At 41.8% G+C, this 12,743-nt stretch overlaps 1 protein-coding gene across 1 annotated transcript in view; it reads right to left on the bottom strand.

Moving 5' to 3' along the window:
- abca2 (ATP-binding cassette, sub-family A (ABC1), member 2) overlaps positions 1-12,743 on the bottom strand; it is a 151,562-nt gene that overhangs the window by 112,240 nt on the left and 26,579 nt on the right. Inside the window, exon 5 of the mRNA XM_017303181.1 lies at positions 10,641-10,807. Within this exon, the coding sequence (XP_017158670.1) occupies positions 10,641-10,807 (167 nt within the window). The remainder of the gene's footprint in view (positions 1-10,640; positions 10,808-12,743) is intronic.

Here is a 12,743-nt window from a genome sequence, read left to right on the forward strand (position 1 = left end):
TTACTTGTGTTGTCCTTGACTATTGTTTAAATTGGTTTGATGTTCCGAAACACTTAAGTGTGACAAACATGCAAAAAAACAGGAAATGAGGAAGGGGGCAAACACTTTTTCACACCACTGTAATATCACCTCTTATTACGACCTTGAAAGATTCCCAGAAAGAGACAGCACCATTATCATTGTAAGTCAAAAAGTCTGAGATCTTCTTAGAAACAAATTTGCAAAAGGAGCTGTCCAAGTTTAAGGAGGAATTAAGTTTCCAATTGTATTGTGCTCTTTGAATTTCAAAGTTAAATTCAACTGACAACGGTGCATGGTCAGAGATGAGAATAGAGTGATAGGTAGATTTAAGAACACTGGGTAATAAGTTTGAGTCAACCAAAAAATAATAAATTCTTGTTGAGGTTTTGTGAACCGAAGAAAAAAAGGAATATTGCTTCTCTATAGGATGCAGACGCTGCCAGACATCAACCAGATCTAAAGACGTTGCTAACTTGGTTATAACTGAAGTGGACTGCAATGGTGGGGCAGGTTTAGTCTTTAGTCTTCAGAGGACCTGTCAAGCACAGGGCCGAGGTAATTGTTAAAATCCCCCCCAACAATGATCCTATACTCGCTGTGCTCTGCTACAAGATTAAATACTTTTTTGTAAAAGTCTGGAAAGTCAAAATTAGGTGCATAGATGTTAAGAAGGGCCAGAGGGACAGAATTAAGGGTCCCAATGATAAGAATGCATCTCCCGCCTGAATCAGTCATTTGAGACTCAAATTTGAATGGTGTGGTTTTACGGATGAGAATGGCCACCCCTCTCGCCCTGGAGATGAAGTTGGATTGATACACCTGCGACACCCAGGACGTCCTCAAGCGTCTCTGCTCTGTAGGTGAGATATGCGTTTCCTGTAGGAACATAACATCAGTGCATCAGATGCTTTAAGTGAAAAAAGACCTTGCCCCTCTTGAGAGACCTACCCAGACCCCTACAGTTCCAGGTGGCAGTGTTGTGGTCAAGACCACCTAACCCGAGACCAAGACAAGACCAGGACCAGAGTGTATCGAGACCGAGACAAAACCAAGACTTTAAGGTCCGAGACCAAGTCAAGACCAAGACCGAGGGAAGTCGAGACAGAGTCAAGACCAAGACTAGCGCCCCGCGCTACATGATACGATAAAATGTGAAATATGATCAAAATTACTTCTCAAATTGATCTAAAAGATCCATATTCCCATAAAAACACTTAGATATTAAATACTTAATAAATTCTACCAATATTAAAAGCAGAACAAACTCCATCCATCCATCCAACTCCATTCCATCTCTGTGCTACAATCGGCGGTGGTCTCGTGCCATCCCTAAAAAGATAACGAAACCATTAAACATAGCAATTGAGGCAATGCCCTGACAGTAAATAACGCTCAACTATGAACACTGACCAAGGAGCAACAAGCAAGAAGTAACCAACCACAAGGCGCGCACCGCGACTGTTTTCACCCTCTCAGGTAGAAGCCAGGTAGTCTGACACGATGGCACACATTACAGCTGTCACTTTGAATGAAAACAATGAAAGAGTAATGTGCATGCTCTGCGTGCTCTTTCGTTCTTGTGTTTTGTTTATTTGTTAATTTAAAAAATATCAATGTACATAATTAAATAAAATCATCATAGCTACTGCAGTGTACACAGAACATTAAAAGAACAAAGAACAGTGTTCTGGCAGGTCAGCATACTCTTAGCACGAACTCACGGCTATATCTGTCAGACATGTCATTACCATATAATTTTATTTAATCAGCCAGATAGAATTGTGACGTAGGTCATCATACACTTTATCAACATTTGTATGGCATCCCGACTTAGCAGTTAAGTAGATTAATGAGTTTTACATCAGCGTGTGTTGTAGTTGACTCCAGCTGCAGCCAGACCTTGCTTTAAATACACTTTGAAACCACGACAACGCATGTATGTCTATACAGTTATCATGGAAAACAATTCAATGACTTATTTTCATCATAACTTGTTGTGTATGGTTTACTGACAACTCCAAATGCTTATGTGTCTCTATACAGCTAGCTTTGCTAACATCATGTCAACGGAGCTTACCTTTGAGATACTTTTCTAAGTGAAGAAAAACGCTAGACGTAGTCCCCACCGTCTGTGAAAGCGAAGCGCTGCTGAGTTAGCTGTGGCCATCGGATTTCTTATGATTTATGCAGCGCAATTCTATTACTGACTATTAGACAAAACTTCTGCTGCTCAGAGAAAACCACTGCACGTGTCTTGGAGCGCCRCGTGCGAGTGAAAGGTGGGGAGTAACAGAAACACGTTATTGGTTGGATTTTWATCGGYWCGTTTTGCATCCACTGAAAACAAAGATGTTAACAAATAAACTGGACAGYATGCTGYAYGTTTAGTGATATTTTCACATTTGCGGTCTCGACCGGTCTTGAAATAAAATGCCGAGTCCTCAGCGCCCGAGACCGAGACCATCAAAAAATGGTCTCGAGACCAAGACCRATCTCGAGTACTACAACACTGCCAGGTGGTGAAGGTAATGGGATTTATGACTGGCTTGGAAGGAGCACCATCAGAATACATTCAAAACGGTAGATGAAAACAACATTGTTGGAGCTGAATAAGGGGAAAAAGAAAGGGAAAGAAAGAAAAGAAAAAAGGCACACTCCTCCTCCCTCTCCCTGTCCCCCACCCTTCACCCAAGAAATCAAATACCATCCACCCCCCAATACCACACTGAAGTGGAGAAACAGACAGTGCTTCCCCTTAAACTAAGGGAGGCTACTGGGAACTGACCAGAGCAACACACTATGGGAACTTCCATAACCACTCCGAAATAAGGAGCAAAACTCCGTGAATCTCCAGGATACAATAAACAGTGTAAATGGGACACCTGAACAATTATAAGTTTCAGCGATCAGGTATATAGAGACGGCAAAGGGATATGCAAAACAGAAAATATTGAAGCTGAAAAGAAGTTAAGTACTTTATACCCGGCATGACCGCTGACATTATAACATGTAGCTAATATACGAGCAGAGAATGAGAAAACAAAAAAAACAAAAAAAAACCACCATCAACTGTGCAATGCTGTGGTCCCTAACCCCCGGTCCGCGGACCGGTACCGGTCCGTGGGCCAATTGGTACCGGGCCGCGCAACAAATAATTAAACATTTACGTTTTATGTATTATTTGAGTCTGGAGGATCTTTTATTTTGAAAATCCTTTAACCAGATTCTCTCGGTTACTTGTGCGCCAACACTGAGCCCACAAGCAGCAAAATGAGTTAGAAACAGATCAGATGTCTTTGGAAAGTTTCTTTGCAAAGGGGAAAAGGCCCAGAGAAGAGACAGGAGAATAGATTTATCCTGGACCGGTAGGTGAATCCCACGTTACAAGCCGCTCTGCGTAACATGCGGCGACCGGCTGCTAATGAGGCAATGAAGCTTCAAGCTGCTTCGCCACGTAGAGACCAAGCAGGCTGTGGATATAAGCAACACTTCAGGTGTTATTGTCTCCCATCACTCCCAGAACGGACTGACTCATTGCAGAGAAACAAGCTCATTATCGTGAGTTAAAATTTTCACAAAAGTAAAATGTTCGTTTTTGTTTTGCATCTGTATCTCAATTTGAAGGGATATGTAAACGTTACCATAGCGACCAGAATCAGAGCGTTTGGGCTGCGGTTGAGAGGAGATGAGTAGAACTTGTGAATCTTAAGTCTGGTTTAGACGGCAAGATTTTAAGAATTGTCGGCCAATTCTCCAAACCTCTGTGACCACAGAGCTGATAAAGAACAACAGGTTCGATGGGTTCGTGTGTCCAAGGCAGGAGCTACACGCCACACACGAACATCCCGATTCCAGAGGATAATCTACAAAACCCCCAACATAGCGGGAATTTAGAATAACCAAACACAGATGACGATGTAGAAGCAGTAGTGATAGTTTGTGGAGTCATTTTAAGAGATAAAAGACATAACGGTGGATAAAAGACGACGGGAGCAGCCGCTCTATTTGCTGCACTATGATTTGGAGGTGACTATGTTTTTTCATAGTTAACATTTTTAACTGAATAAACATAATAATGATCTTTAGATTTAATAATAAACATTTCCACATATCATCTCCGATATATCAGCTGTTTAGGATTCCCCTCTGTTCTGACGTCACCGCGCTTTCTGATTGGCTACCTGTCACATTCAGCAGGTTGTATTCTCGTTCCAAGTCAGGCAAAACCCCACAGGCTGCGATAAAAAGGCCAAGACAACCCAAATTGGGTATATTCAGGATTTGGCGGCAACACCAACATGCAGAAACCTTATCTGAAAGTAAAAACATCTCCCTCCATTTAGCAGTAACAGCAGCTAAAATAGCTTCGTTGCTAGCTCCGGAGCTCGGCTGAGCTGTCTCCCGCTGTGTGCCGTCCTTCTTCCCCATTTTGAAAAATAAAAAGTAAAAGAAAAGTAATCCCACTCACTTGAAATAAAACAATATAGAATAAAGTATCAGGTGTGTTATATTAAAAACAAAATTTGAGGGGACATCACGGAGCCTCACAAAAAATCGCCTACTCCATTGCAGCGCTCTAGCCCCTCCCTCCCTCATGGTATGGAATTTTTAAAAGAATGTGTTCAATAGGACAGACAGGTCATGTTTGATCCATTTCTGTCTTCTGTCTACATTCTGTATGGGGGAATTTTTCTGCCATTGTTTGAGAGCACACATTTTCGGTCTTAAAGAAGGATTACATGTCTTTCTTCTCAAAACTTTTAATACTTTTGCTTACATTATATTTTCTCCCCGCGCTCTTGCAGAACTCTTTTCTCATTTATGAAACATTCTCTGCTTGCCTTTGGAACAAAAATGCACTGTCACCTGTCAACTTCTGAAAGCGTTGTACTGCGTTTCCTAGTGGGTGTGCTGTTAGAAGAAAAATAACTTCTAGATCGGCTACTATCAATTGTAGTAACCTGCGCACCCACTGGATGTAGGGAGAAACAACAACCTCAGCTTTCTGCTCCATGTTGCACCAAGTATCCACCAGCAGTGTGCTGCTGATCACTAGCAGCCTTTTGATCAACCGTGTTACATCATAGTATATATGGATGTATGGCTGGATGGATGCGTCAACCCGTTGGGGGGACACCTTCAGTGAGGGATGCTGTCAGGCTGAAGCGGGAGTCCTGTCAGGCCTTTTTGGCCAGTGGGACCCCAGAAGCAGCTGATGGGTACAGGCAGTCCAAATGGCATGATGCTCGGGAGGTTGCTGAGGCAAAAACCCGGGTGTGGGAGGAGTTCAGACAGGTCATGGAGAAAGACTTTTGCAAGGCTTTGAGGCGATTCTGGTCCACATCCGGCATCTTAGGAGAGGAAAGCAGTACAGCACCAACACTGTTTATGGTGGTACACTCTTAAGCCTCCCTGGCAAGGTCTATTCAGGGGTCCTGGAGAAGAGGGTCCGTCAGATAGTCGAACCTCGGATTCAGGAAGAGCAGTGTGGTTTTCGTCCTGGTTGTGGAACACTGGACCAGCTCTACACCCTCAGCGGGGTCCTGGAGGGTGCATGGGAGTTCGCCCAACCGGTCTACATGTATTTTGTGGACTTGGAGAAGGTGTTCGACCGTGTCCCTCGGGGGGCCCTGTGGCAGGTTCTCCAGGAATATGGGGTACTGGGCCCTTTGATACACACTGCTAGTTCCCTGTATGACCGGTGTCGGAGTCTGGGGCGCATTGCCAGCAGTAAATCGGGCTAATTTCTGGTGAGAGTTTCACTCTGCCAAGGCTGCCCTTTGTCACCATTACTTTCATGGACAGGATTTCTAGGCACAGCCAAGGTGTTGAGGGGATCCATTTTGCCGACCAAGGGATCGCATCTCTGCTTTTTGCAGATGATGTGGTTCTATTGGCTTCATCAGTTTGCAGCAGAGTGTGAAGCGGCCGGGATGAGGATCAGTACTTCCAAATCCGAGGCCATTGTGAACTACCTCAGCATCTATTGAAGCAGGCGCTGTACTGGCCTGTCATGATGAAGAGAGAGCTGAGTCAAAAAGCAAAGCTCTCTATTTACCGGTCGATCTACGTTCCTACCTTCATCTATGGTCATGACCAAAAGAACGAGGTCACGGATACAAGCAGCTGAATTGAGTTTTCTCTGCAGAGTGTTATGGCTCTCCCTAAGAGATAGGGTGAGAAGCTCAGTCATCTAGGAGGGACTCAGAGTAGAGCCGCTGCTCCTTCTTGTTGAAAGAAGCCAGTTGAGATGGTTCAGGCATCTGGTTAGGAAACCTCCTGGATGCCTCTCTGATGAGGTCTTCCGGACATGTCCCACCGGGAGGAGGCCCCGGGGAAGACCCAGGACACACTGGAGGGACTATTTTACTCGGCTGGCCTGGGAACGCCTTAGGATTTCCCCAGATGGGCTGGCCCAAGTGTCTGGGGAGAGGAAGTCTGGGCCTCCTTACTTAGGCTGCTACCCGACTCTGGATAAGCGGAAGAAGATGGATGGATGGAGCAGAAAGCTGAGGTTGTTGTTTCTCCCTACAACAAAAGTCAGTAGCCACATTCCCCCATACACAGGTACACCTTCTAGAAGGAAACAAACGCACCCAGTACAACACTTTCACTCCATTGGCTGAGAGTTTGCCAGGTGATTGTGCATTTTTGTTCCAAAAACAAACAGGAGGTTTTGTAAGCGATCAGTTTTCCAAGAGCACGAGAACAAAAGTACAAACATACACGTTTTGAAAAGAAAGACATGAAGTCCTACTTTCAAAATGAAAATGTAAGCAAAGCATTAAAAGTTTTGAGAACAAAAGACATGTAATCCCGCTTTTAGACTTAAAATGTGTGCTCTCGCATTATTGCAGAAAAATTCCCCCATAACTCTGAGCCTCAGCTCTCCTAGAGGTTTCTTTGTTAGTGACTTGATATAATCTGCTGGGTTTCCTTAGAAAGAAGATGTATTTTATCAATTTTATTTACAGGTCCTTCTCAAATTAGCATATTGTGATAAAGTTCATTATTTTCCATAATGTACTGATAAAAATTAAACTGTCATATATTTTAGATTCATTGCACACCAACTGAAATATTTCAGGTCTTTTATTGTTTTAATACTGATGATGTTGGCATACAGCTCATGAAAACCCCAAATCCCTGTCTCAAACAATGAGCATATCATGAAAAGGTTCTCTGAACGAGCCGTTAACCTCATCATCTGAATCAACAAAGTAACTCTAAACAYCTGCAAAAGATTCCTGAGGCTTTTAAAAACTCCCAGCAATCATGGGTCAGACTGCTGACCTGACTGCTGTCCAGAAGGCCATCATTGACGCCCTCAAGCAAGAGGGTAAGACACAGAAAGACATTTCTGAACCAATAGGCTGTTCCCAGAGTGTTGTATGTATCAAGGCACCTCAGTGGGAAGGAAAAAGTGTGGCAGAAAACGCTGCACAACGAGAAGAGGTGACCGGACCCTGAGGAAGATTGTGGAGAAGGTCCGATTCCAGACCTTGAGGGACCTGAGGAAGTAGTGGACTGAGTCTGGAGCAGAAACATCCAGAGCCACCGTGCACAGGCGTGTGCAGGAAATGGGCTACAGGTGCTGCATTCGCCAGGTCAAGACACTGTTGAACCAGAAACAGCGGCAGAAGCGCCTGACCTGGGCTACAGAGAAGCAGCACTGGACTGTTGCTCAGTGGTCCAAAGTACTTTTTTCGGATGAAAGCAAATTTTGCATGTCATTCGGAAATCAAGGTGCCAGAGTCTGGAGGAAGACTGGGGAGAAGGAAATGCCAAAAGGCCAGAAGTCCAGTGTCAAGTACCCACAGTCAGTGATGGTCTGGGGAGCTGCTGGTGTTGGTCCACTGTGTTTTATCAAGGGCAGGTCAATGCAGCAGCTATCAGGAGGTTTTGGAGCACTTCATGCTTCCATCTGCTGAAAAACTTTATGGAGATGAAGATTTCATTTTTCAGCACAACCTGCTCAGTGCCAAAACCACTGGTATTACTGACCATGGTGTTACTGTGCTCAATTGGCCTGCCAGCTCTCCTGACCTGAACCCCATAGAGAATCTGTGGGATATTGTGAAGAGAAAGTTGAGAGACCAAGACCCAACACTCTGGATGAGCTTAAGGCTATCGATGCATCCTGGGCTCCATGACACCTCAGCAGAGCCACAGGCTGATGGCCTCCATGCTGCATTGAAGGCTGCAGAAGGATTGCTGACCAAGTATTGACTGCATAACTGAACATAATTATTTGAAGGTTGACTTTTTTGGTATTGGAACACTTTTCTTTTATTGGTTGGATGAAATATGCTAATATTTTGAGACAGGGATTTTGGGTTTTCATGAGCTGTATGCCAAAATCATCAGTATTAAAACAATAAAAGACCTGAAATATTTTAGTTGGTGTGCAATGAATCTAAAATATGACAGTTTAATTTTCATCATTACATTATGGAAAATAATGAACTTTATCACAATATGCTAATTTTTTGAGAAGGACCTGTATAAACTCAACTTGACTGAGTTGATTGATAATGAGAATAATTTGGAACATAAATACGGTTGAATTGAAATGCTTTTCTTTTTGCAAAGGGCCTTGAGATGATGTGTTGTGAAATGCTGCTATAGAAATAAACTGAATAGAATTTAATTTAGGGAATAGGGAACTGACTGAGATTATATTTCACCATGACAGAACATGATTTTAATGAATGTTAAATACATATTACGTGTTTATAGTTTTTACATTTCTAGCCAAGTAGGTGACATAATGTACTGAAAGGTCTCTGTATTAACTCAAATGCAACTTTAAAAGCCACATTTTGTCTATTCTGCTCAGAGAGATGATAATGACATGATGTGATTTATTTAATCTGATCTAATCAGTCAACTTGGATTACCCTTGAACCATAACATAGGGTTATGTTAGAGGTCAGAGGTCTGTAGGGTTTTCAGACTTGCAGAAACAGCAATTTTTGACATCCTCAAAGTATTACTACTTTTTAGGACAAATATTTGTTTTTACTTGGAATGTATGAATTATTAGTGAAAGTATCAAGTTACTGAGTTCAACCAAGTACAGAGATGGCAAATTAGCCTTTGGCTAGATAACCTTTGTACAAAACAACAATGGTTGCTTTGTTTTACCATGTAACATTGATTACTGTGCTGTCCTTGATTAAATAAACTTAACTAAACCTAGTGAGTAACGGTGGTTATTTTATTTTATTTTTGTCCTTGTGTTTGTCTTTTTCCTGAACAAAGAGATTACTAGAGCTCCAGCTGCTATTCTGCTGTGTATGGACTTTAGATAAAAGGTACTCATGTTCACACAGTTAATTTGCTCATTTTAGTTCTTCTGACAAACACCGGATATGTCCAATATGCTTGTATCATATTGAGTATGAGGGCCAGAGGTAAGGCAAAGGCAGCAGGAGAAAATCAGTCTGTTCCTTCAGGGAAGAAAACTCCAAGAAGATTATCAATCAATTGGATCAGTTTGGTGGCGTGTCTGAACAGCTGGACCTGTTAGTGTCTTTTGGTGAGCTTAGTTATCATGCTCCATGTGGAGCTGAGGGAATCTGGAGTAAACACCACCACAGGTGAAAACCACCTACTAATGTGGTTACACATTGAGTCATGAGATTCAGTAACATCAACAGTAATGATGCCAGAGTCACCAAGACCATCAGTCACACTGAGAAGCTGGATTTCCAGCTGACTAGCCAGTTAGAAACAAAAACCTCTTTTTTTCTGGTCAGTGAATGCACCATACCTAAGAGTTAGCAGGTCAGTGGCAATACTCTTTGGAGTATATGTTGCCACTGAAGGGAAGAGGCTCAGTGTTAGCTATTGTTAGCATCAGGAGGTTAAAAAGAGGGAGGAAAAACCAAAGATGTTTAAAGAGGAATTGTATTGTCATGGAGACCTTTTGGTTCAGGATGCTGCCACTGAGAGCTAGACTGAGGACCATGTGGTTGTTAGCTCTAGCTGAGAAAGCTGAGGACGTCTCTTAGAACAGGGGATGGAGTGACTACGGGCCCAGATGTGACTGAAGGCTGAATGCATTCCAGCAAATCTGTTTTCTTTAATCCTTTTGACTTTTGTCATGGAACATACTGGACTGACTGACAGCTGCTAAACACTACATGGCTCTAGTGTTTAGAAGATGTGGGGAGCTGTTAGGTTCCAATGTTTAATTCAAACAGAAAGGTTCACAGAGATACTGGATTTCCTGCTTTCCAGTAGATTGATCTGTGCAGAGAGCTGCTGATGTGGAGGAGACTGGTCTTTACTTAGACTTGCTCAATATGACCAAAAGTCCCAGTTTATGATGTAATATTACATGATATGGGTTTCACCTCACAGTTATTAAGCTTCTTATCAATAAATGATTTTAAGAAAAGGGCTGCTAACACCATTTTTTTAACAATGAAAGTCTGCTGCCTTGAGTGAAGAATATATAACTGTCATAAACATCTCAATGAGCAGTGAAAACACCTAAAGGATAGATTGTGTCTGTGAAAACATGTGGACCTGTTCCAGCAGAAGGAATCCCATCCTGGAGGGGAAAGAAGGAAGCTTGTTATTGGTAAGAGTGAAGCTGAAGTGAGTCAGACCTTGGCTGCTGCTGTTGAAGCCATAGTCGGGCGGTAAAGGTGCAGTGCTGAGGCTCTCCAGGTGCTGCTGCAGGGTCTCCAGATCCTGACCCAAACCCGGTCTGTCAGATGTGAAGAGGCGGTTCTGTTCAACCACTTCACTGATTCGCTCCAGCAGCTGAGTCACTCTGGAACCAGATGGATATGAAACATGGTCAGGTCCTGGTTCCAATCAAACGTGACATTCTTCATTTCTCCTGTGTCTTGTTAATGCAATTACTTTGACCAGTCCCTCCAGGATTTCACAATTGTTTTTATGATTATTTGCAATCAAAATCACTCATCTTGCAGAACTATTTAAGACGTATTTGCAAAGAATTTTGCAGTAATTTTCGCCCACTCATGGAGAATTATTCTGATCAGTCTATTATTTCAATTTAGTGGTCAAATATCCAGCCAGAATTATTTCAGAAGCATGTTGATGGTTACAGAAAAACTCTGTGGATTACTGCATCCTTTGCGTTTTCTCAAAGCACTCGGAAATTCAGAAATGTGGAGTCTAATTCTTAATTTAATTAAATCAGTTTCAGGAAGAAAACTACAGTACAGCTTTGCATATTTATGTTTTTAGGAAGAAAAGTCTCAAATTATGAGCCTCAAATGTGTGCAGTCAAACTTGTGGACAGAACTGTGTTTTCTCTAAGCAGTCGTCAAACATGGCAGTGTCAAAATGCAAAGCTGCTGTATCAAAAATAGTGCAACGTCATGTTGAGGTAGACAACAATAATCAGCCTCACATATACCTCATTTCACTGCAAACCAGGGACAGAGACATGGAGGTTTGAATGTAGCAGAAATGCTGTTTAAAATGTCACGTTTTGTACGATTATATTTAAGCAAGTGTTCTTATGTTTGAGGGTAAATATGACTTTTTGTTACTTGCCATATTGTTCATGGATTAGAACTTGACATCAAGTTAGGATGAGGAATTAAGAAAAACAGCCACCAGCAGGTGGGAGTCATCAGTCACTGAAACATGATGATCATGACCTTTTTTGTGGAAAATCTGCAACAAAGGCACATTAGCGTGAAAAAATGCAGGGGACTGTTCATTTAGCATGAATTTCCACAACTGCGAAAAAAAATGCTTTGAGTCAAAAACAAAAACATGGATGAAGTAAAAAATGTGCAAACTAAGAACGCAAAGTGTTACTTGTCTTCACTGAAAAGAAGAGAAACCTACTAAGGCATTTACATTTATGTCTGAACATCAGCAGACATCACAGAACCCAACTTTAACATTTCATCGTTCTCTGATGTGCAGCGCATGGAGCTTTATATTCACCTGATAATGAGTCAGCTGCCAGACTCAACTAGAAGGTCACTGCTGTTTGTACTGGATGGAAAATATGCAGTACAAACAGCATTGGATGTTTTCTCACTGGCTTTCATGCCCAGTGTTTTATCTGGGGCTGGAACTAAGGAGTATTTTAGTATTTGATTATTCTATTGATCATTCTGATGATTAATGGATAAAAATTGGCACATTCTGCAGATTTTCCAATTAAGCATTTAAGCTGATTTTATGCACTAAATATGCACCAATGCACTAAAAGACAAATAAAGAATTTAATTCCTTTTTAAATCAGAAAATTAACATTTTATTTCCTAAGATGCAATAACAGTATTCACTTAGTGAAGCTTGATCATTTGGAGCAAAGGCTGCATTTGCAACTAAAAACACTTCTAACATCAACATGTGAAGAGCTGCAAGCCTTTCTGCAGCACTGAATTATTAGGTGATTATTTTGGGACTAACTGATTAATTATTGAATAGCAAAAGCTACTTAATAGCAGATTTTATTATTTTTTTTTCCTTACAGAATTTGAACCAGGTAAAGCTAAAACTGCTGCCTGAGTTCCTTGTAGAACACACAAAGAAGGTTTTTCATTTAAAAATGCTAAATGTTTATGTTGGCTTCTTTACTGCTCTGACTGTGTTGCTCTTTCAGCAAATGACCTGTTTATGTGTGTGTGACTCCAATTAATGATCAATTACTAAATTAGTTGATGATCAATTCAATAATCATCCATCCATCCATCCATCCATTTTCTTCCGCTTAT

The sequence above is a fragment of the Poecilia reticulata genome, unplaced genomic scaffold, assembly GCF_000633615.1.
Source record: "Poecilia reticulata strain Guanapo unplaced genomic scaffold, Guppy_female_1.0+MT scaffold_196, whole genome shotgun sequence".
Classification (NCBI taxonomy): Eukaryota; Metazoa; Chordata; class Actinopteri; order Cyprinodontiformes; family Poeciliidae; genus Poecilia; species Poecilia reticulata.